Raw genomic sequence first — 26,439 nt, 5'->3', positions numbered from 1 at the left:
AATAGTCCATAAAGGCCTACAATACACCCACTGAAGTCTACTTCCAAAGATCTTGAAGCTATTGTTAGTGTTACTGACATACTTTGAATAACAATGGCTGGGTGGCAACAGACAGTCAACCCAGTGACACACACAGAAGAAGCACAGGAATGCAAGCAATGTGTAGGACAACAATGTCAGCTGTTTGTGCTAACCCACTCAAGTTTTGCTTTCCAAGGCTAGAACAACATTATGGCTAAAAAAAAAATACTCAGTCCAGGTGTTTCAACCTCTGATGTTCATCATCTGCCAGAAAGTCACACCTCCTGTGGTTTCATTTCTACCCTCAAACTACTTTAAAAAAAATAACTTATTCAACTCAAAAGGTTATTGTTTCTGAAGCAATTAAAGACCAGGGCAAATTTACTTGAAAAATGTTTTCATTATGCAAAATACTCAAAGCTTTATCTCTACTGTTAGGCAAAGATTTCTCCAATGTGAGGAAAAAAAAAAAAAAAAAAAACTAAGTGTATTTGTTTCTTGCAATTTCAGTTGCTTTGAGTTTACTTTAAATATGATCTTTCACTTTTATGTGATACACAAGATCTATTTAAACACTATGATGTGGAATATATGCCACTGACACTTGTTGTTCCCCCACGCTTCACTTTTCCTTTTTTTTTCCTTTTTAATCCTTCATCAGCTAAGCTGCTTTCCGTCCTCTTACATAAACCACCGGTCGGCAATAAAATGAAACATGATAAAGTCAAGTACAGATATTGAAAATCAAAGACGGAAACAATACCCGTTTATTTATATCCACTTTCATTGTCTTCAGGTGTCATAACAAAACAAATATTCTTTGGCAATAAAAAACAAAAAAAAACAATGGGTCTCTATTCATCCAACACTTGAAGTGCGTTGAGTCATTGCACTTAAAATGGCCATCAGCTGATGGGGGTTATACCGCAAGCTTAACAGTTAGCATTCAAATGAGTATTCCATATTTCTGTCAAGACAGCTTTCTTCTCCATGCTTTCAGGTGATCAGCTTCGTTGTTTGCAGTGTCTCACTGGCCTCCGCCGGCTGTATCGAACATCTTCTTACGGCCCTCCATGCCTGACATGGCCTCCACATTCTTACGCCAGTCACCCACTTCAGTGGTGAGCACCTGGGAATGAAGAGAAACAGGAAACATCAGAATACGGAGCATTACTGATGTGTATTTTTATTTTATTTTACCTGAAAGAATTGTAGCAGAACCATCTGGGAGTGCTAACCTTGTCCGTTTTGACGTCTTCCTTCTTCACAGACTTGAGGTTAGCTCTGAGGTCCATTGAGCCCTTGTGTTTGGAGCCCAGGAGAGCTCTCATCATCTCATCTGCTGACACCCTCACCTTCCTCAAGGCAGGCTTTTTGAATTTACCTCCAAGGTCCATGACCTTAAGCTTTAGCTCATGGATCTAAAATCATGACAGAAAACACATGAAACAACACATTGATACCTAAAAGTACAATGGTTCTATTGGTAGAATAGTTCAAGCAAACTATTAAAAAGCTAATGAAGGATGTGTTCTGTTTTTTAAGACTAACTCTTTTTTTTTAAATTTTTAGAGGTATAATATTTGCTAGATGCAGGAAGAGTTTAAGGGAGACTTACATCTTTGTTGTGTTTGCCCACTTTGTATTCACAGTCATATCGCTCCTCATCCGTCACGTCAATTTTTGTATGAAGCTGCTTGCATAGTTTCTAAAAAAAAAATTCAAACTTTTAGTTAAATATGCTCTCATATTTTCTCCTGTAAAAAAAAAAAAAAAAAAAAAAAAGCTGATCTTCTGTGGTTTATAACCCTTACTTTTAGCTCCTCCAGGGGCATTCCAGAGAGTTGCAAAGGGGGCAGCTTCTCCCCTAGATAACGCACTTTCTCCTCCTCCCTGTCCTGCGTCTCCCTCTCCAAATCCTCACAGGCTCTCGTGAGGAGAAGCATCTGATTGGACACATCAGATCAATCAATCAAAAGAAACTGGACTGGGAGATTTTAGTCTGATCATAGAAAAATCCTCAATAGAGTCCAAGATATTACATTGATTTTCTGTCAGTTTACAGGGTGGCAAAGTTACGTATTTCTACATATGCAGTATATTTACATTCAAAATATCAAAATTGTATCAACATGTCTTGGGTCACCAGGGGGTGAGCCATTTGCCAGCATTTATGTAGACAAACTGTATTTCAACTAAATGTATGAAACGATTGGGGTGGTCATACCATGGTGTTAAATAATATCCAGTTTTAAATTCATGCGAATATGTCAAACAAAAAGGGTATATAACACAAACTCACTTTGAGGGAGAGCTTTCGAGAAGCCGAAATCTTTGATTTCGGCTGTGAAGAAAGATAATGGTCAATGTCAATGTCAAAACACAATACATTTTTATGTTTCAGTGATCATAATTAAATATTACTGAGACTATTTAGGTTTGCAAAGCAGTACATGAACGGACAATGGCAAAAATAGTGTAGCTTGCAGTGCTGTCCAACAAAGCAAACAAAAGGTGAGTGGTATCTTTCAGCTAAAATAAAACCTTGCAAAACTTCCTCAAAAAGGTCATTTTAGGGCTTTTCACTTTTACTTATCATGTCCATAGGACACTTGATCATCAACTCTTCCATATTCAGTAAAATTGTATGGAAATACCTGTAAGTGTCAAACTCAACACAACTCACTACAGCGGCACGTGAAAAGATAATGCTTTATTATTAGGATGAAGTCAAGGGGAAAGCTCTCAGGGATGCAGATAACAATTCTGAGAGAGAGAGAGAGAGAGGCAGTGCCAGATTGTTGCCATGTGCATAAGGACAATGTGTCCCCTCTCCATGCATGGAGGATTAGCACAGTGGAATATAGCTCGCTCACCTTATCCCCTTTGGGATTCATCGTTCGGGGTCTGTCGAGCTCCTGAAACAGCAAACAGACAAATGAGAGTAATGATGTTACTGGCAATCACAGTTACAGTCTGTTTACATGAGAACATTATCTATTTGTATCTATCTAAAAAGTGAATGTAACTTTCCTTTAATCAACAGCAGACAATCAGACAAATATAAACCACATTAGTAGCACTAAGGGATAGAGGATAAAAGAGATTGTCTTACCTCACTTCAACTGTAATCACAAAAGCAAACACAGAAAGAGAGAGAAGTATGTATTATTAAAGTTTTGGGCTAACATTTGACCACAGTTCAACCACAGTGTAATTTGATCTGTCAAAGCACCACAGAGCACACAGTCCTCAACATCCTTTCACAAGCAGATTAAAGCAATGGCAAGACAAGAGCAATTTATATTCAGCATCATTAGGGTTTTTTCATCCTCTATAATTCATGACAGCTCAACAGATTTGTTAACACATCATATCACAACAACATCTGTACTAACGGACCGAATTCAGACAGCAGCAGTTGCAAGCAAATTTGGCTATTCAGAATGTTTCATTACAATATATAACATCTAGCAATTAATACATAAACAACTGTGACTACAGTAACCCCGGTTACTGTCATTTGATCATATTGTCTATAATAACAGTTATTTTGTATTAATTGTTCCGAAAACTTGCAAGAAGATAAGACAAATTATATTTAAATAAATCTGGAAATATTCCATCATTTACTAAAATCAGAATAAAAGACAAATATGGTTGTATAGGTATTAACAACATTAAAAGTGGGAAAATGAGTGAAAGCCTCAAATACTTAAAACAGGATAAACAAATTGTTGATTTACCTGCGAATGGGTTTCTGCAGAGGTGTAGAGAGTCGAGCAGCGGCTGCTGGAGACAATGGGCAGCTTTTTATTGAGGTGGGTGGCGAGTGCGCAGCAGATATAACGCAGCAGATATAACGCAGCAGATATAACGTCTGGTCCCAAGAATGTGCTGGCATGAGACCAAGCATGAAATATCACCTCCCCTGACACTGTGACAACATTGGGAAGTGTAATAATAAATCAGGAGCATTACCTTAATGGTATTGTCTTTATATTGCTATTTGATGCATGAAACAATCTTATTATTCCTCCTCGGAAATAAGAGTAAACAATACGATGGAAATTTTGCGAAATCTCTCTGAATGTGTAGCTGGTGCCAGCGGCAGGTTAGCTTGGCATAAATACTGTAAATCTCAGCAAACATTTAACCTCTATTCAGCATTTAGCTCTGTACAAAGGTTCCAAAATATGCACTTTTTTAAAGCCAATGATAAATCTGTTTTTTTTTTTCCTGCTTAGTTAAACCTTAAAAAAGAAGAAGAAAAAAAAAAAGCCTGAATTCATAGAAATTCTAAACAACAATATGCAAAAAATATTCTCTGCTTATGACCATTTGTAACTCCTGTTGTTCTTTTTACACTTCAAGTTTTGTGCAATTCGGAGGATGTTCTTGATTACGGAGACCGAGGTTCACATCCAGATTCACATTTATGGTTAGATTTATGTGGCAAAAGTCAATTAAAGTTAGGTAAATTCTGCGGTTTCGGTATGAGGACTTTACACCAAGACTATAATCCCTTGGCCCTTTTTAACTCCTGTAAACTATACATGTAACAAGTAATTACATTCATAGTTTAGAGGTCAAGAGAGCCCATTCCCTGAGTAATAATGATGCAGTTGTTGAGTATAACACACACTCAAAGCTCTCATGGATAGCAAAAGCGCACAATCATACTCTAAGAATAGGTCAGGCCCCTTTCCCTTTATAGGTTGCTTTTAACTGTAGTAACACTGTCAAAGCACAACATGAGATCTAAGGAAAATATTTTCCTCAATTGTTTTTTTTTTTTACCATTTGAGGTTATTAAGTCAAACATGTCAACAAGTAGGACACAAAGGAGAATCACATGCAGGGCATACATCTGTATTTGTATGGGAGCAGTGAAATAACTGTTACTGCTCTGATTTGTCATTGGGGAGAGTGACATTATCAAGGTTAAATGAAAGGAATTAGATCATATGACAATCATGCTATTTTAATCACATTTATTATTATTAAAAAGTATGGCATGGTGTGATTATATATCAAAATAACTACAGGTTGTCCCATTTTGACACTTTAGCTCTGAGTTCAATAGAAGAGGGGGAAGAGCAGTAATCACAGGCTTTCATAGTTGCCACAGTGAAGATATTCCAGGCTACATTTAGACTGGAAGAAAATGACTGGGATGTTTTGGCAGAAAATAAATATGTTCATTAGTGTATAATTAATAGTGTACATAGTGTATGTTCATTGTGTTTTTACCTTAGAAAGCACCATATATATCTTATAGAGAGCAAGTCCTCTTCCATGGAGCCCGCCATGTTGCACTGCAATGTTTTTAAATTGGACCGCTTAGTCACGAATGGACAACCCAAACAATGGAATCTACAGAGGGCCTTTCTTGTTTTTCACAAGTTTTGTGACCACTGTGGGTTTTTCTCAAAAGGGAAATTGAAATTAGTGGCCACTAAAACCAACACACGGCTTCTAAAAAAAACTTCAGTTTAATTATGATCCTTGTTTGGGTTTTGTTAGTTTGTTAGTTTGTTTTCCAGTTTCCTACGCATGGTGTGATTGGATTCTTGTGAAAAAAAAAAAAAAAAAAAAATTATGCACAAATGTGTCAAGTCATATGGCAAATGACAAAAAGCACATCATTTGGCTATTTTCCGTCCTGAGGTCCCAGCTTGATTGATTCAGTTCACATCTGAATAAGTAACACTATTTTAACAGGCAATTAAAGTCCCCCAGCTTTAACTGTAAATTTGGAAGTCTGTTTGATATTTCTGTCAGACACAAAAAGTATAACTTTGACTACTGTTTTATCTTCATGAGACTCTGGTCACTCGCAAAATCACTCATTTACATAAAAAAAAAATACCTGGAGCAGACTGTTTTTAAATAATGTAGATTGAAAAGAAAAGTAAAAGTGGACCCCAAACGCTATCATGTGGAACTCCATATTTGACCGTTTATCTGTGGATGTAGGTGTTGACAGTGTAATTCCATACAATGATAAATCAGATATTATTATTTATTATTATTGTTGTGTTATTTATGCTAACAGCACCATGACTGAGGAGGCGTTAAAGCTGCAGTATAATTCTTTTTTATTACATTTATATCATGTGCATTGGTGTTATATTGATAAGCAATGAGACACGCAATGCAAACCATTTGGTCTGGTATGGCCAGTAGCTTCATATGATAAATGATTGGATAAACATTTATTCTTCTTTTTTCTGTTGCTGTTATACAACTTTTTAACATTGAACATTATCTCATAATTGTCAGTTGTGGCCACGGCCGACAAAAGTTAGATATTCTTCTCTCTCACCTCCTCGACTTGGTAAACATCTTCACTCATATGTGTGGTTTTGTATTTACATCTGCTGTCAACAATTCCTTGGCATGACTTGATAAAGATTTCAAAGGCATGAGTGCTAATCTTGACCTGAGCTTTGACACTTCTTGCAAATCATTCAACCCCTCAGCATCAAGTTTCTGGTCTTCCCAGTGGCTTATACTGGAATAAAGCTGATGCAAGCGCTAAGATGTTTAGGGTAAACTAAGCATTAGCCACAAGGACATCTTGTATTGAAACATGGAGGAGGCTAAGCTAAATCCTTGCTCTCAGAGATTAGAAGTAATAATGAAAATTAATTAGATTAACTGCTACAAGAACAGCATCTTAAACAAGTCATTTCTGGTGTCTGTTTATCTCTGTCTCTTGTTTATGTGATTTTTGATTTTTTTTTTTTTTCAAGTTCCTTATGTCATGTCCCCAAGAAAACTATTTAATCCAAGATATACAGCATTAGGGTAAAGGGAGTGTCAAAGTGGTGGGTGGAGGGGTCATATAAATTTGGGGTTTTGTAAGACCACAAGCTTGCTGGAGGGTGCTTTACATTTTGGGCGGAGAGCCTTTTACAGCGTATTTTGTTTTATTTGTGTTTTTAAAACGGATCAAACTGCTGTAAATGACTGCTTTACTGATGCCTGCTTTACTGCTGATGCTGCACCAATCCGCCCGTCAATCTCCCGCTCCATCCTACCCTCACTCATAAACAAGAGCCCGAGATACTTAAACTCCTTCCGGAGGAGCTGACTGTCATCGTAGCTGCTTCAACACTCAGATGCTAACAATCCCACTGCATGCTGAAGGTCACGATCTGTTGAAGCCAACAGAACCACATTGTTTGCAAATAGCATAGGAGCGATTCTGAGGTCCCCCAAACTGGACATTCCTCTCGCCTTTACTGCCTGAAATCCTGTCCATGACAATCACAAACAGGATTAGTGACAAGGGACAAACCTGACAGAGGTCCATACACACCGGAAATGTGTTTGACTTTCTCCTGAGAGGACTGACACAACTGTGGCTACGGCTGTATAGGGACCAAATGGCTCGTACTAACTTCTTCCGGAACTCCATATTTCTCCCCACATAGTGACTTCGCTATTGTTGTATGATTTTGACATCAGGGGAGGGGAACGGTCCAAGGAAAACATAATTGTCCTTTTTTTTTTTTTTTTTTTTCAAAAAGAAAAAAAAAGCGAATTATAAGGTTCAGCAACTCTTCCCCGCCCCATAATTTCCATTTAATTATGACACCACAGGCCTCAAAGAGGTTCAGTTTTCCTGTTATAACAGCATGACAGAGAGAAATACCACCCTGTGATACCTTCAGCTTCTATTCAACAGTAGGGGAACGAGAGCTAAAGAGACAATACCTCAATGAGAAATGAGAGACAATAAAAGGAGGAAGACGTGGGGGACAACCAATGTTCCGTCATCATTTTTTTTTTTTTTTTTTCAGTGATCCTCAGCAGGTGGGAGTGCTATTTCTGATGCAACCCAACTCCCTTCTGTCTCCACACAGACGCATACACCAAAAAGAAAAGTGGAAGGCCTCAGTATTGGAGAGCTGCTTGTAATGCGCTGTCATAATCAGGAGGGCAACATTTGGGATGGAAAGAAACGACAAAGAACATCAGCTGAGGTCACAATATTCTGTAAAGGAGGCTGTTCGTGTGTAATCTTTAAGTCTTTTAATTTATTTCCACCTCCTCCTTGAACTGTTATTTGTTTTTTCAGTTGTTCGTTGCTTCTGTACGCTGCGGTAGCGAAAACATTTCCCCTCGGGGATTAATAAAGTAACTACCTACCTACCTACCTACCTAATCCACCTGACCCCACGGTCATGACCAAACCAGTTCAGTTACGTGGTGACCAGAAGTTTATTTTCAGGTCTGTGTTAATACTTAAAACCATATACTGTATGACATCATCCAAACAAAGGTAAAGCCTATTTCTATGCACTGTCGGATGATTACTGTTCATGTAATGTTTTACGGGGAAGGAACTGAGTGGTGAGAGAACTTATTTACAGTACTAAAGTGGAATTTTGAGGTACTTGAAAACGTTCTGTTTAAGTTCACTTTATACCTTTATTCCACTTTATATCAGTGGCATATACTTTCTAATCCATTACATTATTTCAAAGCTGTGGTTAAAAAAAACAAAAAAACAACTAAGTACTTCATCCTCCACTGTCATACTTTTTTTTTTTTTGTTCATCATCAGAATATTGTATTATCAATATTTTCCCCCTCATATGTCCATACCTCTGCACCACTGCCTGCATGTCTCCTCGCACTATTTGGATCTCGTACAAACCTCCATAGTGGCACCTTTGTTTGGACACAGGGGACAGAGAACAGCTGACACATGGCTTCAGCCAAGTGGCCTGCCATGGCATCCCCCCGCCCGCTGGTCCAACCTTGACTCTGCCCTCCAAGATTCCCAATAGGGTGCAGCGGGTGCCCTGAGTAGCCAGCATTTCTCAACAAGCCTCCTATTTATCAGCCTGTAGTAGGGAAAAGGGTAGGGGGTGTTGAAAGTCTACCCTGTTCTATTTCTTTCTTATTGTTATTCATTGTCTTTATTTTGGAATAAACTTTTTACCCCTTCGTTGATTTTGATTTGTTTTGTCTTCCCTTGAGTTCCCCTCTCTCACTTAAAACGTCTCGCGCAGCAAAGACATCCAGAGAGAAAGCACAGCTGGCCGTCAGGTTCAAAAATTCAAGTGACTATAAATGGATGTCTACTCCCACACATGGCCTTTATTTGACGGGAAATCAGGCCGCTGCGTAAAGCCTGGAGTCAGGCTTTGTCCACACGAGGTCAGCAGAGCTTTACTTTACAGGGATCCTGCAGCTGCTTGTAGCTACATATTATATTCATAAAAGAGGGAAGAAAATAATTCAGTATTGTCGGTCAGAGAGAGAGTGCGTGTGAGCTCTCTGTTTAAATCATCTGGCCGAATATGTCTGGATTAAAATTAGATCATAAAGCGGCTTTAGTGTGCAGCCAGGGTGTGGTAATCCGCAAGACAGCTGCAGCAGTGTATCAATCATCTGAAATCGGATTTTGTTTGTGCGGACAAAGTCCAGCAGGGGGCGACAGCGTCTCACAACACCACTCTCAGCGGGAAACCAAAAGAGACGCTTGTATTCTGCGTGAGCCTTTGACAAGCAAGCGGGAATTATAACCGGACGTTGAAGTGAGACCTTTAAAATAAGAACCGAATAGTTTGATCAAATAAATTGAAAAGGCTACGTTACCAAGTAAAAATAAGAAAATAATTCACAAGGAAGACTCGTGAATGGAAAAAAAAAAACCTGTGAATTATCAAGACGATTATGTACAAATGTATGAGGGTTGAACACACACTTACTACATACCAAAAAGCAACTCGGCCTACATGTTGGCCTACTCCAGTGCTGTAGCCTACGAGAGAAAAGCAGTGTGGGGTCACATTTCAGATGTTCATAACAGCTCCACCAAATTGTGATTTGTTCCCTCTAAATTTCAACTTTTTCTTAGAAATCTGTTTTTGTTTACTTATGCCTATAATCAAATTGACAATTGTTTTTTAAAAAAAAATACTGCGCATATAAAGTGAAAAATCTGCCTTTCTAAACTTGCTAATGAGATTGGCAACAGACAGATGTGGGTAGTTGTGTACCAATTGGTGGTCTATGGATGCTTTTAATTTGAAAGCCAATTTCCGTTCCCAACTGTGGCATTTTAGCGATCTTCACGTACCTCTGACTGCACAAGCGGCACTTTGTCTCGGCGGAGGGGGTGCTGACAGTAGAAAGAGGGGGAGGTGAAAGGAGACTGAATTGGACTGGCCCGGTTCACTTGCGCTGCAGACCCTGCAGCAGGACAGCACAGGCCCGAAGACAGGACCGGAGGCCGGGGAGAAAAGGATTCAACTTAGACAGGACCGGGGCACACGGACACCCCTTCGCGGATTGGGATGCAGTGGGGACACCGGGCTTGGAGGGAGCCCGCACGATTGCTCACGATCCGCAGGCAGGAATGATGGTGGTGATGCGCCGAGAGCCGAGCGGCGGATTCCTGCGGAGCCCGACACACTGCACCACAGCCCCGCACCCGAGCGTGAGCCGCTGCAGGGATAGACGCCTCTGCTTCTCCCCATCAATCGCCGGCCAAAAAAACTGATTTTCAGGCCGATGCTTGAGCCAAACAACCCGGTGAAAGGACTACCCTGCAGCTCCATTCATACTCCACCTCGTCTGCCGGATGCAACGGGGATTCGCGGTGGGCAGGAGAGACCAGCTTTGAACCACGTTTTACACCACCGGTTTCGATGCACCGGTTGTTCTGAGCCGTGCCACAAACAAGAGTAAGGGGGGGGGGAGCAAAGATGTTGGTGCGATGCTACCGAGCCAAACTGTCGGTGTGGGCCGCCCTGTGCGTGCTGGTGCTCTGCTGGCTCTACGTTTTCCCCGTCTACAGACTCCCCCGGGATAAAGAAATAGTGGACGAGGTGCTGAGGCAAGGGGAGGTGTGGCAGAAGAACCAGACGGGCATCGATTTATACAGGTTCGACTGAGGGCTCAGATTTATCTCACATTAGTTTAAAATAACATTTAAAAAATGTACGGCCCGTTGCTCCTGAGATTACCAAGTGTTTTTAAAAAGAGCAGTAAAACCTCAAGAGGAGATGAGATTATATATTTTTTTTTTAAGACTGCATCTACTGAAAGGGAGTTCTTTCTACATGTAAACATACTCAGCTGGGGTTCTTGGAGGGGAATTGTTATCATTACAAGCCTTGTACCATCTTTGTCTGTACGTTGAGTCCCTGAACACAGTATCATAATGCGATTTGAATTTACACTAAACAAAAAACAGCTTTTAATTATTTAGTATGGCAGTTAGGCCCACAATCATGAAACAATAACAACTGTAATTGTGCTGGAAAGCCTTCTTAAAGGTTTGAAACTTTGTAATATGACTTTAAAAATCCTGTTTATCTTGCAGAGACATAAACATGTCATCAGGAATCGTCAGTGAGCACCACAGACACTTCACTGGTCTTTCATTTAGGCGTGCCACTGTCTTTAAAAGCACGCCAGACCAACAGATCGTGTTAGTTACACAGTAGCGGTCTTATTTAAATCTGAACCCAGTTGAGAAAGTGACAATTCTCGGAGGCAAAGCCGATTAGGATAATCAGAGAGAGTGACACCTGCAGAGCAGCGGAGAGGCCCGCTGGAGGATGTGACGCTCACATGGAGCTGGGGTTTCTGAGGTTTTCCATTCACAGGGCTTTGAAGGCCATTAGTTTGGTAATGTTTTGTGAAATGGATTCCGGGGAATTAAAAAAATAAATAAATCACAGTTTGATATTATTTAGACCTAACCTAAACTATTTATAATTTTCAGGGCAATAACTGCGGTGCTCCATCAACTTAATACAGATCTTGTTCTGGCTAACTTTGAACAAAGAATCATGCAATTATAAATCCCTGCCACTTCTCTGAACCCCGGCTGTCCCTTTGATGAATGTAATTTGTGTCAAACTGTCCAGGGATCACCAGAGACCAGACGCATTATTTCGTCCTTTCTGCACAGGAAGCTGCTGACAGAATGCTGCGATCCGAAGCGGATGTTTGCAGTGACCAAGGTGAACTCGCCAATGGGGAAAGTCCTGTGGTACGACGGCGAGTTCTACCACTCCCACACCGTCAACAACGAGACTTACCCGCTCTTTGTGCAGGTACAATCACACGAGAATCATTATCAGGCAGATGCGCTGTGATTCATCATACGTTTTCATAAACTAGAACTGTGTGCATTACGGTGACCTTCTGTTTGTCTACGCAACACGTGGATTTTTTTCATTCCATGTGTTGGGATTTTAGGGTTTGATTGGTTTTTTCCTCAGCGAGCGTTAGAGATTCTTGTAATTCCCGCCCGTGGTGACACGTGATTTTGGAAGACCATTCTTGGAAAGTGAATAAGACCTGATGAAAAACGATTTCTCTCCCTCTCAGCGCAATATGACACTGGTGTGGAGCCTGTGGGTTTAACAGGGATTCTTGTCGATACATGATGGCGGCGGCGGGGGAGGAAGGGGGCAGTGGAGCGGGCAGACATCCTCTCAGGGGCAGAGGATCACTCTTAAAGTGCTCTGCTGCTCTTGGTTTGAGAGGACGAGCAGTTTAAAGTAACAAGGTGACTTAAAGATGCTGCAAGTGCAAGAATGAAAGATACGACGCAAAATACATGCGGTCCTCTTTCATTTTATGTATTCATTTCCGTGAAATGCTTCTTTCAAGTTTGCTTTCTGCTCTTGGTTTGAGAGGACGAGCAGTTTAAAGTAACAAGGTGACTTAAAGATGCTGCAAGTGCAAGAATGAAAGATACGACGCAAAATACCTGCGGTCCTCTTTCATTTTATGTATTCATTTCCGTGAAATGCTTCTTTCAAGTTTGCTTTCAGTTTCGCACGGATATGATAGCGAAAAGCTTATAGCGTTTGTGTGTCATTTGTATATATTTTTACTTTTGTGTTGGAAATGAATGTATTTCCTTGTGAGAAATCAAAAGTATCTCAAGCTCGCTGTCGTTTTGAGTATTTATTACAAGATGAAATGTGGAAAATTATAAGAGAGTACAAATCGTCAAACATGAGCCAAGCGAGTACCTCGGGTACAAACAGAGTCACAGGACACTTATTCAGCTGAATAGTTTTGGAGAGAGTTTCTACACTCGCGGAGAGTCCAGAAAGTCTGACCCCCCTCCTTGTGAGGTGAGCGGCCTTATATCCACGTCAGGAGGCGCCCTCTTCTTCACCCCTGAGGGCGCTCAGCATATACATCGATCATTGGTCATCTGCACATACGGACCGTGGATTCCAGTTGAGAAAGCTCGTGCGTGTGCCCCGGGGTAGAAAAACACTGCTGGACACAAACACGGATTGATTACATAGAAGGGACATGTGGTTTGGATATACCTGTTTTCCCTTCAAGAACGCACTGTTGATACAGGGACCTAGGGTCAGCTACAGATCAGTTACATAGGATGAATTTTCCTCTGACAATTTTAAATTGGGCCCCTGCTTTGTGTTTACCAGCCAAGAGGAAATGTCCTGCTTTGTTTTGTTTCCAGAAGATGTTTTAACAATGGCCAGAAAGGAGGTGCTACCAAGTTACACCCCCTTTCCTTCCCATGTCATTAATGTATGCCAGCGTTGTTCCAAACTTGACCCGGAGTGTGTATTTATGCCTCGGTGCATTTGTGTCTATACTCAGATGAAAACTGCAGGTCTATTTTTACATGGCTCCATGCCTGCGTGTGTAGGTTTGTGTATGTGTGCGCGCATCTAAATGAGGGTGTTTATATGTCTTTGTGCCTGGAAACAGGGCAAAATGAGCAACTCAGTGATAAGTGCTGTTGCCATGGTTTTTGTATCCAAGGGCAGTAGATCTCAATAATAATCGAAGACTGAACCCTTGTGCTGAGGGCAGCACATCTGCAGGTATAAAATGCTACCTGGTAAATTAATATCTGACCCTAATTTCCGGGCTTGAGCTGTGCATGTTCATTCATGAATAATGGGGGGAGGTTAGGGTGAACAAAAGGAGGAAATGACAATACGGAGAGAGAATGGCCAAGCTAGATCACAGCATATGTGTTTGTGGGTATGAATGCACAGCAGATTTTAATGTAACTGTTTTATTTCTTCTTGTTTTACTACTAAATGGAACCTTGGTTTAATCCAGTGAAAATTAATCTGCAGCTATTTTCATAATTCATAATTTGAGTAATTCTTTAAGCAACAAACGCAAAGATTGTTGATTTCAGCTTCTGAAATTCCAAGATTTGCTGTTTTTCTTTTTTTATATGAAGGTAAACTAAATATTTGTGGGTTTTGACTGTTGAAATCAAGCAATTTAAAGACACCATCTAGGGTTTTGTTGATGTCTTGAACTGTTATGAGTTACATATAAAATTGAAAGACTCATCAAGGGAGACACTTTTCATTAATTGTTGTCCAAATCATATCCGAGATACCTAGCAAGACCTCATTTTCAATTTTAAGTAAATAGGATTATTAACATTTGGACAACTTAAGAGCAATACATCTTTTTGGCTGCCTTGTTTTGGTCCTAAATTCAAATTATTTTTCTGCTGACAGAATTCATAAAGCAGACAACACAAAACTTTAGTCAGTCCAAACATATTAGATCCGTTGAGTAATAAGGAGAAGAAGAAAAAAAAAAGTATGATTTGGGCGAACTGAGCCTTTAAAGTGAAAACAAAAGTAATCTAATGCTCTTTTCATACAGCATTACTTCAACGCTGTGACTGTGTTTTTATGAGTAAACAGGACGTGTTGTAGCATTAGCTTATCATTACGCCATCTGGTCTTTTTGTGGTCCATACTGTACTCCATGTCGCTGGGATGTGGCAGTTAGTGATTTTTCTCTGTCTCTGACTCCAGTGCCCAAGGCTATGGCAACACTGAGTGCTTGTGTGAGTCTAATGCTTTGCATTGCATATTTTTAGTAGCTCTTTTGCATTTCTCCTACAAGCCTAAATTGTGGCCAGTTGTGTGTTTCTCAGAAGGAAGGTAACTGGTAGTTAGGAGGGATGGACGCTGTTCAGACTCACACACATAAGTATCTTTCTTCTCAACTACCACTGCTGTGATTGCAGGTCTGAACACAAACAGACGGCCATGCTACACCAAGCTGGCGGCAGCTACAGTATCTGGGCATCGGCCAGGGAATGTGCCAATTAGTGCTTTGATAGTTAATTGCTGGTTAGTTCAGTGGCTCAAATGGAGCATATGCAGTATACATACATGGAGACCTATGATCTTCTCTTCTCTGTTGTTCAGTGATGTGTTTCTGCTTTCTGTGGACAGTTGACAGTGTATGCAACAGACATGGCCAGTATTGACAAATAAAAACTCTTACTTCAGCATCTTAAAAAGATGCTTTGCACAGATTTAAGTATTCTGTGACAAAATATTGTTATTTGCCAAGTCATGAGGACACATTCACATGCACACTGAGGTTCTGTTCCTCTCATGATATTAAAACAACACTAAACAGTTGCTGGTTTCATCCTGTCAAATGTCCAGCTTTTCTTCTATTTTATATCATGGTAAATTTGAATTTCTTTTGATTTTCAGCCATTTGTTGGATAAAACACGTGATTTTAAAACTTCTTCTTGGGCTCTGGGAAATTGTAATGGCTACTTTTCACTAGTAACTGACATTTTATTGACTGCATTAGAAAGTGAAAGAAGTTTTGACGTAGTCAATCTGATTGTTACAGTAGTTGTAGCCTTACATTATGGCTAACAGATGGAACCAAAATCTGACAAGAATTTTTGATCACTACGTTCTAAATGTGTAGTTGGACCGTGTGTTACTGCGGTACGTGTCCCCCCGTCTTACATTTTAGCGTGCCTTTCTGGTTCCCCTCTCCTGCTTGATGTGCTGTTAGCAGGGCATTGTCCACTCAAAAGAGACCCTGAGGCAAAGAGAGTGTGTGTGTGTGTGTGTGTGTGTGTGTGTGTGTGTGTGTGTGTGTGTGTGTGTGTGTGTGTGTGTGTGTGTGTGCGTGTGCGCGCGCATGTGTCTCGAGTAGAATTCCCCTTGGAGTTCTCCAAGGGGAATAATGAGCACAATTGTTTCCGCCATCTTGCTTAATCCAATGCTTCAGACTTAAATATAACCAAGGCAAACAACAAGGACATTTTTGGCCTTTGCCTCATGAAGTGGGGAGATTCAGTGTCTCCTGAAACGGCGTCGATACTGTCCTAATAAACAAGGCTTCAATTTAGATGATGATAAAGCAGTGATTCACAACCAAATGCACTGGTAATGAGTCATTGTTTCTCCAGGAAATGTAAGATTGTGAAATTGCTCAAGTGATTTGAAAAAGGTAGAATAAGAATAAAAAAAAGTATACACCCACACTCAACACACACACACACCCACATACCTGAATGTGACATGTTGTAACTGAGAGTGCACCAAAACATTTTAGCATGCAGACAAGATAGGTAAAAGTACTTTACTACTGGTTAGAGGTCAAGAATAAATGGGTCAAAATATTGCAACAATATTGACTGTATTTGTGACCAGAAGTGCTAAATAACAATTGTACAAATCAATTGAAATGAACATATTTGCAATATTTAGTGTCAACAAAGGGTGGTTGAGTTAAACTGACCGGGTCGTGGGGATTGGGTAGCCAGACCTGAATTTCAGTCGTGGCATACTACTGGGCATAAAGCCCCAGTTAATTTTGAAACTAAAAGAGCCTAAAACAGCCTAAAACAGCGTTTAACCAATCGGCATTGAACACAATATGCTCCAAATCCTAACCACTGTTGCAACTACATATAGAAAAGCCCTTGAAATTGAAACTTCAATACAGTTTTGCCCCCCAGTTTTTTTTTGGTTTTTTTTGCTGATTGTCCCGCCCTTCAGAGGCTGACCGAGGTTAATGCAAATATGATTTCCAGACTGTAACTGCAGCAAAGAAACACCACAAACACAGCCCAAGAGACAGAAGAAAAGATGTTTACCAGTAAGAATGTCTGTTTGTTTCCAGTGTTTACATGCAGGTTTTTTTTTTTTCTTCACAAGCAAGTTTTACTGTCAACACCCCAGGCTGTGAAGGGAAATTAACACTAGACCAAGGGTGGTACAGGGTGACTGATGTACTGGCCTCAGTTTTAGAATCTACGTGAGGAGAAAATGAATATTGTATTCTGTGCCTCTGCGTAACGGGCTTCAAGTAACACGTTTCATGTGTTTATGTCCAGGTATGTCTGTGTATATGCTAACCAGCCTGAATGTTGTCTTCTGCGCAGGACAACCCTCTGCAGCTGCCCCTCAAGAAGTGTGCGGTGGTGGGAAATGGTGGCATCCTGAGGCACAGCAAGTGCGGACGAGACATCGACCAGGCCGACTTCGTCATGCGGTGAGAAACAAGAACTCTGGGGGTCTGTGAGTTTGAGCGCGTGCATGAGTATAACTGCTTCACTGCTCCTCCAAATTGAGAGAAGCCAAACATCATCAGTGATAATGAGAGCCAGTATCAACTGCAGCCAAGAGTGAAAGACGCAGATAAAAAAAATGGGCCACACTGAAGTCAAGAAAGAAAAGAGGCTAGGCATGAATAAGCAAAACCGGAATAGAGAGAGGCAGATGAGATTAGCAGACAAGCAGCAGAATAAAACCATGTGGTGAGGCATTGAAAATATTTTGCCTCAAGAAAACTCGATCCTACATTTAAAAAAAAAAAAAAAAAACAGGTGATAATCATGGCAGAATCATACAACATTTACATATTACTGTTATGCCATAATGAGCCATGTGAGGAAGATATAAAAGAGATGTATTTGTATTAGTTTAGTTAGGGGAAGAGACCATAACTGAAGAAGCAAGTGAAAACTTTACCAGCGCTGTGGCAGAACAAATAGAAGGATGAACTAACTCTACAGTTGTTCAGCTCGTATCAGACTGTGCATAAAGAAAAATGCATGACATAATGCGTTTCAACTAAAAAAGAAAAGGACCTTTGAGAGCACCAGGAAATAGCTTTGAATGATAACTCATCACACAAGTTGACATGGAAATTAATTCTGGATTAGTTGGACAGATATGCATGGTGCAAGCACAGCTGGTGAGAAGAAAAAAAATGGGTGGGGAGCATACAGTACAAATACATCCTGTTCAGTCTCTAAACTGAGTGACATGCATTGCCACTTTGCAAGTTAATTTGTTTACCAGCACCTGGCTGTTGCAAGATACCAGACTTGTTAACAATAAACAGGTCAGTTAGACCTGGTAATGCTGACTGGTCAAACTGACTGTACTTGTTGAATTACATTGTGATGTGATCATTGACTGTATGTGAAATTGGATGCTGTATCCGGGTCCGAAAAGTGAAGCCTATGCAGAAGAAGTACAATGCTTCGAGTGGATCTTAATCAAATATAAGTTAATTAAGGTTCTTTGTGTCATTTTAGGGATCGTGAGCATATTCATTTGTCGAATTCTTTCCTTTTTTGTGAGCTTTATCTCTGGCTTGATTGGGAAGCCCCCACCTCCCCCCTGTTGTTTTGTGATTTGTCACATTTTGCAACCAGCGCTAAACAAAAGTCTGTTTAAGCCTCTACACAGTGACACAAACTCCAAAACACTGCAACTAAAACAGTTTTAAAAGTCCAAAAACATTATTGTTGAGAGAGAGGCCATCTGCCCTCAGTAACACATTGCACTCATCACCTCCCATACAACAGCAATAGATTTCTTTCAAGGGAAGCTGCCTCATTACCAACCCCAATGTATATCTTGTTGTGCATTACATTAAGGGGATTAGAGGAGCTCATGTGATTGATCATGATTTTTACCAGCTCTCATCAAAAGCTCCCTGATATGTCGAACGGATTCTCACTAACCCTGTTTCCATTTATCAGAGTTCATTTTTGGTTAAAGAAAAGACTAAAATTGTGTCCTTAAATGCACACTTGATTCCATGTTCATTTGTAAAATTGTCATCTTCATACTGCGTGGGTGGACATATGAGGTAAAGGCATGGTTTTGTAATTTTGGGTCATGGCAAGGTGGCTCTGTGGTTTCCACTGCTGCCTCTCAAGTGGATTCAATCCACCGGCAATCTGGAGAATTTTCTTTGAAGGTTTGCATTATTTCTTTGCGGGTGGTCCAATTTTCTGCCCCAGTTTAGAAAAGAAAAAAAAAAAAAAGAAAGATGAATTGAAAAGTCTAAACTGCCTGACTATTGACATGTGCAGGGTGTATCCCCACCTCCCACCCAATGCTTGCTTGCGCCCACCTCTACAGCAGGGTAATGCATTGAGGGATGGATGGATTTTGAGTGACTTGACCACTAAGTTCAATGTACTTTATGTCCAGTGAATGTCAACCCATCTGGTAACACAGAATTCTGTTTTTGGGGTCAATGGGTGAAAAAGTATTTTCTTAAAGTGAGTCTGGATTGGACTGTATCAACAAGCTAACCGGGTTGACCTGGTAGTGTGCATTATCGTGAGTTCTGCCTGGCAGAGATAAGACAAAGGCTTGTCATTATTTATGCCGACTAGACTTCTGCCAAACCGTGTGACACGGAAATGTTAGGCCCCATTACCAGTAATGATTGCCCAGCTGCTTAAGGAAATGAGATCATAATGACTGGAAATAAACAAAGTAAACAGTGATCCATCAGCATCAGAAAATAGCAGAACAAATACTGAGACAATCAAACCCAATGTAAAGTAGAGCTTTGTCAAAAGGTTCGACGAGTTCTCATTTCCAGTATGAGCTGAACATAAAATGTTCTGAAGTGACATAAGTAATAAACTATACATGAGCTTTACAGGATGTATTTAATCCGTAATTTGTTTGCCAAAGCAACATGTAAATTGTGAATTTGCGAGTGAATTTTGGGGATATCTGTTAATTGTAGCTTCAGAAAACAACCTGGTTTACACTTTTGCCCTCTAACCTCCATTAAAATTAAGGATTTGTATTGTCATTTTATTTTTGTTAAAATAGGTTTATAAAATTAGTATTGAAAAAAGTATCATTTAGAAAGTGGAATTGAAGTAAAGATGATGTTTTTTTCGAACAATACCCAACCTGATTTATCAGTGAGGTTGTGCCACTCTGTGCTTCTGTGTGTGACAGAGACAAAAGTGAAGAGGAACATTGTGTTATGTAAAGTATGAAATGTGTTTTAACTATTCATCACTGGGTGTAATTTCACAGAAGCGTTGTCACTCCAGTTATTAATGATTCAAAGTACGGAAAGAAATCTGCCAGTTTTGGCAAACAAAAAGTTGTGCAGCCACTTCTGAGCCATGTCATTCCACTCTTAATCTCTCTTCTGCTGTTGCCGCCTGTCGCATAATCTTTAGCTACTGTTACTTCAGCCTGTTCATAAGCAATGAAATATCTTAGATGTGCTGTGTCCATTTCAAACACATTCATCAATGCATATTCATCGGCTTCTGTGCTCGCTATCTTAATCAAATTTAATCAGGAAGTAGAACACTCATTAAAATGATCTAATTAGCTCATACGAATCAGTTTGAGTCCCATTTTCACTGTAGTGTGTGTGCGTGTGTGTGTGCGTGCGCGTGTGTGTGTGTGTGTGTGTGTTGGGAGGGACGGAGGGTATACATGTATGGGAAATGAAATACATACAAAGATACACCATGATATGGAATATATGTGTGTTTTGTTCGTGTAGGTGTAACCTTCCGCCGCTCTCAAAGGAATATGTGGAGGATGTGGGAACTCGAACACATCTGGTTACAGCCAACCCCAGCATCGTAGAGAAAAGGTAATCCGACATAAAGCCAACACGAGATTTCAAATTAATAAAACTAAATAAATGAAGCAAATTCAGCAGAAGACTAAAAACAGACATAAATAGGGAAAAGCCTTGTTGTTCCTTTCCCTGTGCCTGTTCACTCAAAATTGTGAAAGGCACATTTTAGCAAAGGATTTCACCCTGAAGCCTCTGACAAGACGTGAAACAACATTTCTCGGTCCAGCACTAACCTATTTAGCTTTTGTAATGTTAGGAGGTGCTTTCATATTGCAGGAACATTTTCATAGCTCGAGAACTGTTGGAGGGAGTACCCCCTTTTTTGCGTCCCAACACTGCAGGGGATTTTAATAGATGTCCATTGTGGATTTTTTTTTTTTTTTTTTAGCTCTTACTTTAAAATAGGCACACTTTTTGCCCTGTACAAGTAGAACTACAATGTCGTAAGTGTTCAGTGATTGGTCCACTGCTTTATCTTGCCCTTAAGCAGCCCATCAAACTGCCTTTCGACAGAGAACTGTGCCGTTTTGTTTCTCTCTTTAAAGCCACCACGAGAATTGCTATTTTACCACTTCCTCAATCAGTTAGTTAGTTTCGTGGTGTTTTAATACATTAGTTTGAATCCAAACTAACACGAACAACACACAATAATACAAACAAACCACCTAATGTATCCACACAGAAAAAAAAAAATATTAATAGAGAGGCAGTAAAAGGAAGTGGGTGCAGACAATTGTAAAGATTAGATGACAGAGCAGTCATCAGATCATGATTGACTTGAAAATGTAATTTGTTATTGGACCACAATTTTTAAAATAACTCCCTGTTTATCACTGTTTTTGTTGCACAGATTTCAGAACCTTCTGTGGTCGAGAAAAGCGTTTGTGGACAGTATGAAGGTCTACGGCTCCAGCTACATCTACATGCCAGCGTTTTCCATGAAGCCTGGCACCGATCCATCATTGAGGGCGTATTACGCGCTGTCGGATACCTCCTCCAACCTCACAATGCTCTTTGCCAACCCTGAATTCCTGCGCACGGTAGGCAAATTCTGGAAAGCCCGCGGCGTGCACGCCAAACGCCTTTCCACGGGACTCTTCCTGGTCAGCTTAGCCTTGGGGCTGTGCGAGGAAGTCACGGCCTACGGCTTCTGGCCATTTTCCGTCGGCCTAGACGAGCAACCGGTCAGCCACCATTACTACGACAACATCTTGCCCTATAAATGGTTCCACGCCATGCCTGAGGAGTTTGTCCAGCTTTGGCACCTGCACAAAAGCGGCACACTCCGCATGAGGGTGGGACACTGCCCCACTCAGGTTGGAGGAAGTTAGAGCGCCTTTAGGAGGGAGGTGATAGCGGTCAGTTGAAGTTAGTGGGTTCTAGGGAGCAGGTGAAAACATTTGGGTTGTGAAGCAGCAGGAATTCGTCATGAAATAAACAGGTGTGCTTATTTCCTCTGAGGATCCTTGGCACTGCATCTGTGTCCATACAAACTCCTGCTGTCCCCCCCAGCTAATCCCTAATTATCATGAGAATGTCCTCCACCCAGAGCATCAGCATCAGGGACAGAACACACAGTGACACATATAGACATACACACACACACACACACACACACACACACAAAGCTTAAAATATTCATACATTCCCAGAACTTGCCATATTCTTACCCTTGTTTCTAAAAGTGTGTGTGTGCGCATGGATGTGTGCTTTACTGGACAGCATCATCTGGGACTGATAAATGTGAAATGGTGGGGGATGGATTTTTTTTTTTTTTTTAGTACGCTTACTACTGTATCTCTGACATATGGGCCAGTTGAACTAAACCCCCCTCTGGGTCTTTGTTAAACAGAGACAGAAGGAGTGGAGGATTGAGCGGGAATAATAAAAACGCACAAGGCTGGCAAAATGCGAGGAACCAGGGAGAGATAATGGTGTCCTGGTACCTAGTAGCTTGAATAGAAGTGAAAATTAACTAGGAGAGAAAAAAAGAATGGCAGGGGGGGGAGCAAGAGTAAAAGCTGGCTGGTATGTGTGAGGATTTTTCTCTGCTTTTCTTCAACCAAGCGCTTGATTGGCAATCTGTGGTGCCAAATAGAGCTTTAGCTCAAAGCTGGAGCCATTAGAAATGGAGTCTTAAGTACTACAGTATATCCCCTCGAATGTTTAGCCAGGTTGCATTTTAACCCTTTACAAAAAGGGAAAGTGTGTACACCCTGGTGTCCATGTATTGTCTGCCAAATGTGACTGTTTTTTTGTTTTTTTTCAGGAATGATGTGAATTTTGTTTTAGGTTTAATCATCAAGGGAGAAAGCATCATCATACGTATGTAAACTTAAATGAACATTTGCTGCAAGAAAAAAAAAAAAAGAAAAGAGAACACATGGGTACCTCACCTCATAACAAACCGACTCTCAATCACAAGCAGGCTCCTTATAAGGACAACAGTCTAACCCATTTCTTTAAAGGGGCTGCTGGAAGTCATCTCTTGGTAACTGTACTAAACGCATCAAGTGCCAAGCCAAGGGAACAGTGGTCTCTTTCATACGCAGTCTTGTGCTGTTCTTGTACTCTGAAGTGATGAGACACTGATATAAAGAGAGGCAGTGACAGAGAAAGACAGAGGACTCTATGCCACAAAGTGGCATTTTAATCTGTGGTTTTCTTTTTTTCATTAGATGCTGGACACTTTATTGAGTAAAGTGTGATTCACGCATTCAATTATTGTCATCACTTTGCATCAGATCACAGGAATAATTGAGCCTCTGTCCTGTGCTACTTTTATAATTGTGTTGTTTTTTTTTTGGTCTTTGTGTTTGCAAGGGAAAACTAACTCGCTCATGTAAAAGCCAACACAACAGACATGTTTCATTTTGTACTTGCAGGCCTTGTAGGCGGTGAACAATGTACTTGATTTGAAATCGTTCTTTCTTAAAAAATGTTAACTAAGAGTGATAAATGTGACCGTGCCATACTGACGACGTCGCGACAAAGGATGTTTCTGCATGGAACATGCATGGAGTGTACAACAATCCATAAAAATACTCCTCAGACTCAAGGTACAAATCATGTCCATAGCTTAGTGCTTTACGTTTTTACGCGCTCTTTTGTCTGTCGAACTGAACGAGGTCCAGTGCCTTTAAGAAGTATTAAGGCAAAAAGAATCATTCAAACAAGGAATATTTCTAATACTGGTCATATGTGTTTGATTTTCTTGGCTACTCACGGCTTCGTGGAACAGTATGTGATGTAGTAATAACCCCTAACGTTATGGAAAATTGACTTAAAGTGAGTAACGCAGTTGGAAGTTATGAAGTGAAATAAAATCCAATAATTTCCGGTCCAAATGCACATGTGGCTCTTGAAGACTGGGAACTGAACTTTAAGAAAATGTTGACCAATTTGCTGTTCGTTCTACTTTCTATTGTGATGTTTCTAATTTGCACCTTTTATTTTGTGTTGTCTCCTGCCCAGTATTGTGAATGAATGAGATGTGACATAGTGTGAATTTTAAGTAAGCATGGTGATTTTTAAATGTGTATGTGCTTTTTGGTACACGTATTTTTATCTATTTTCATTATGTTCTGATCCATGCCCTCATTCCATACAATCTGAGCAAGTGGGGAAAAAAAACACTGCAAAACTGAGGTTTTTTTTGTTGAAAGGAGAGCAACCCGCGTTGTAAATATCGGTCCATTAGTAAAAATGACCAATTAGTTTTAGACCGCTTATCATCTTTTAAAAAGCATATGTATCCAAAAGCTCAAGTCCAAATAAATTGCAGTGACAACCTGCGCGGCTTACATCAACAGTGCAGCCTGTGGGTCAATATTTAGAACAGAGTCTAACAAGTGACATCATTCATTTTTAACAAGTTAACATCTTGCGCAGAAGAACATATAAAATAAATGTCATCACCATCTTCAATGAGTGCAGCATATCATTACCAATTTCTTTTTTTTTTTCTTTTTAACATTCTAGTCACATGTTTCATATCAGGTCGAACACGTCAATATGTACTGTCCAGTTTCATGCTTCTGCTTTATCAATAGTTGCCAGAATAATTTTGGGTGATATGCTTATTTAATTTCTTGCTCCTATATTTGTCCATTGAATACAAAGCCACAGCAAAGAGTCTGATAGCTTAACTTGTCTTAACATACAGCTGCATAGCTCCCCTCCCTAAAAAAAAAAACCACAACTTGTCAATTTTACTCTTCAGTCTTGTACTGTATGTATTAAACAAACAAGATATAGCGGGTCGATTTTAAGACGACTTTAGTGATCCCGGTAGGTGGAATCTGTAACCTTCGGAGAGAGCCCGGTCAGCTGTTTTCAGTCTTTAGCTAAGTTAACGGGCTGCTGGCTGCAGTTTTGAAATTTAGGATACGAGTGACAATATGTACGGATATTTCCTGAAATGTCCAACCATTTCTTGAACGATGTCACCGATAACACGAGGTTAGTGAAACAAGAAAGAGGATGTCGTACACAGAATGGCGGTATTGTCTGTTTGCGCTCTCGTCAGGTGAACTGCTCCCACTCATCAGGCTACAGCATGTGTGGCTGCAAGGCAACCAATTGGTTACAGTTTGGTCATGGAAAGGTCACGTGTTTGATCCCCGTATCGGCCATATGATCAGCTGCAGTGTCCTTAAACCAGACACCCATCTCCTTTGTGATTACAATGTGAAACTGTGTGTGTGTGTGTGTGTCAGACTACCAGTACTGTAACCCTGCCACATGTCACGATGACAGTGTCCTGTACGATTTAGTCCCGGCTGAAGGAAAACAACAAGTTGTTCATGCTGATGTCAAAGTCCAGGTTTAACGTTGCACGTTTTTCTGTTATATCGTCGCCTACGGTGTGTGTGTGAGGGCAAACTGTATCAGGAATGACATGAAATAATACACGACGGGTTAGATACTACAATAAAGGTATTTAAAAAAAAAAAAATCTGATCGAAGTACTCAACATTTTGGGAGAAAATAGCATTGAGCTAATGACAGTATGTGTAGGATATTTTGTGGTCTTTAGAATTCTTTGAATGATGCAGACGCATCTGATACAGTCTGCATGTGTTGCATTCAGCTTTTCTGAGGAGGAAAGAGGGATTGTGCGGTAAAATACTGCCTTTTTTTTTTTTTTTTTTTTTTGATGGGGGCATTAAAGTTGTGAATTTTCAAAGTCTACTCAAAGTGGATTTTTTTTTTTTTTCAAATAAACTTCAATTAAATCCCAAACAAATAGTTAAAAATCAAGCATTTTTCAAGTTAAACTATAATTTGATTAATATCTTACACAATATTAGTTGTGGCGATGCAGTAAAATATGTTAAAAGAAATACAAATAATCATGTGAAAATACAGTTTTAGCAAAGGTTTGATCAATATGGGTCCGAATGGTTCAGCTTTCCTACACATGTAATGTTTTGCCAAGCTATTTTTGTGCAATCTGCACAAAAATCTGCACAAGAATGTGTTTTGTTTGCCTCGACTGACTGAATTTGATACAAAAAGATGAAGAAAAGAAAAACGTTTCGAGGTCATTGCTCTTTGCGCGACTTTCCCCTCCTCCACGCTTTCGAGTCATCTAATGTGAATGACCTTGCCTGAGCATGTTAAAAAATAAGTCAGAACTGCTGTTTAAAATGGACTCAACCAGTTGTATGTGCCATCTGGATCGAATGAGACATAAGAAAAAAAAAAAAAAATGAAAACAA

At 40.2% G+C, this 26,439-nt stretch overlaps 2 protein-coding genes across 2 annotated transcripts; one reads left to right on the top strand and one right to left on the bottom strand.

The window, feature by feature from the left end:
* Positions 1–770: 770 nt before the first annotated feature.
* On the bottom strand, positions 771–3,843 carry LOC138621943 (troponin I, slow skeletal muscle-like). The gene is made up of 8 exons (XM_069700347.1): positions 3,768–3,843; positions 3,137–3,146; positions 2,898–2,939; positions 2,324–2,365; positions 1,836–1,967; positions 1,640–1,729; positions 1,260–1,442; positions 771–1,150 (listed from the first exon to the last, which is right to left on the bottom strand). The coding sequence occupies exons 3-8, from the start codon at positions 2,916–2,918 to the stop codon at positions 1,049–1,051; spliced, it is 570 nt and encodes a 189-aa protein (XP_069556448.1). The 5' UTR covers positions 2,919–2,939; positions 3,137–3,146; positions 3,768–3,843; the 3' UTR covers positions 771–1,048.
* A 6,321-nt stretch (positions 3,844–10,164) lies between these two features.
* st8sia1 (ST8 alpha-N-acetyl-neuraminide alpha-2,8-sialyltransferase 1) lies at positions 10,165–26,075 on the top strand. Its single transcript, XM_069700336.1, has 5 exons — positions 10,165–10,930; positions 11,966–12,110; positions 17,232–17,341; positions 20,636–20,728; positions 21,567–26,075. The coding sequence occupies exons 1-5, from the start codon at positions 10,752–10,754 to the stop codon at positions 22,045–22,047; spliced, it is 1,008 nt and encodes a 335-aa protein (XP_069556437.1). The 5' UTR covers positions 10,165–10,751; the 3' UTR covers positions 22,048–26,075.
* The last annotated feature ends 364 nt before the right edge of the window (positions 26,076–26,439 follow it).

This window comes from Brachyistius frenatus, unplaced genomic scaffold, assembly GCF_029030835.1.
Source record: "Brachyistius frenatus isolate BFR_SWC_R1_liver_20210118 unplaced genomic scaffold, ASM2903083v1 Contig_33, whole genome shotgun sequence".
Classification (NCBI taxonomy): domain Eukaryota; kingdom Metazoa; phylum Chordata; class Actinopteri; family Embiotocidae; genus Brachyistius; species Brachyistius frenatus.
Note: the sequence above shows the minus strand (reverse complement) of the source record. Positions and strands in the feature narration are given on the sequence as shown.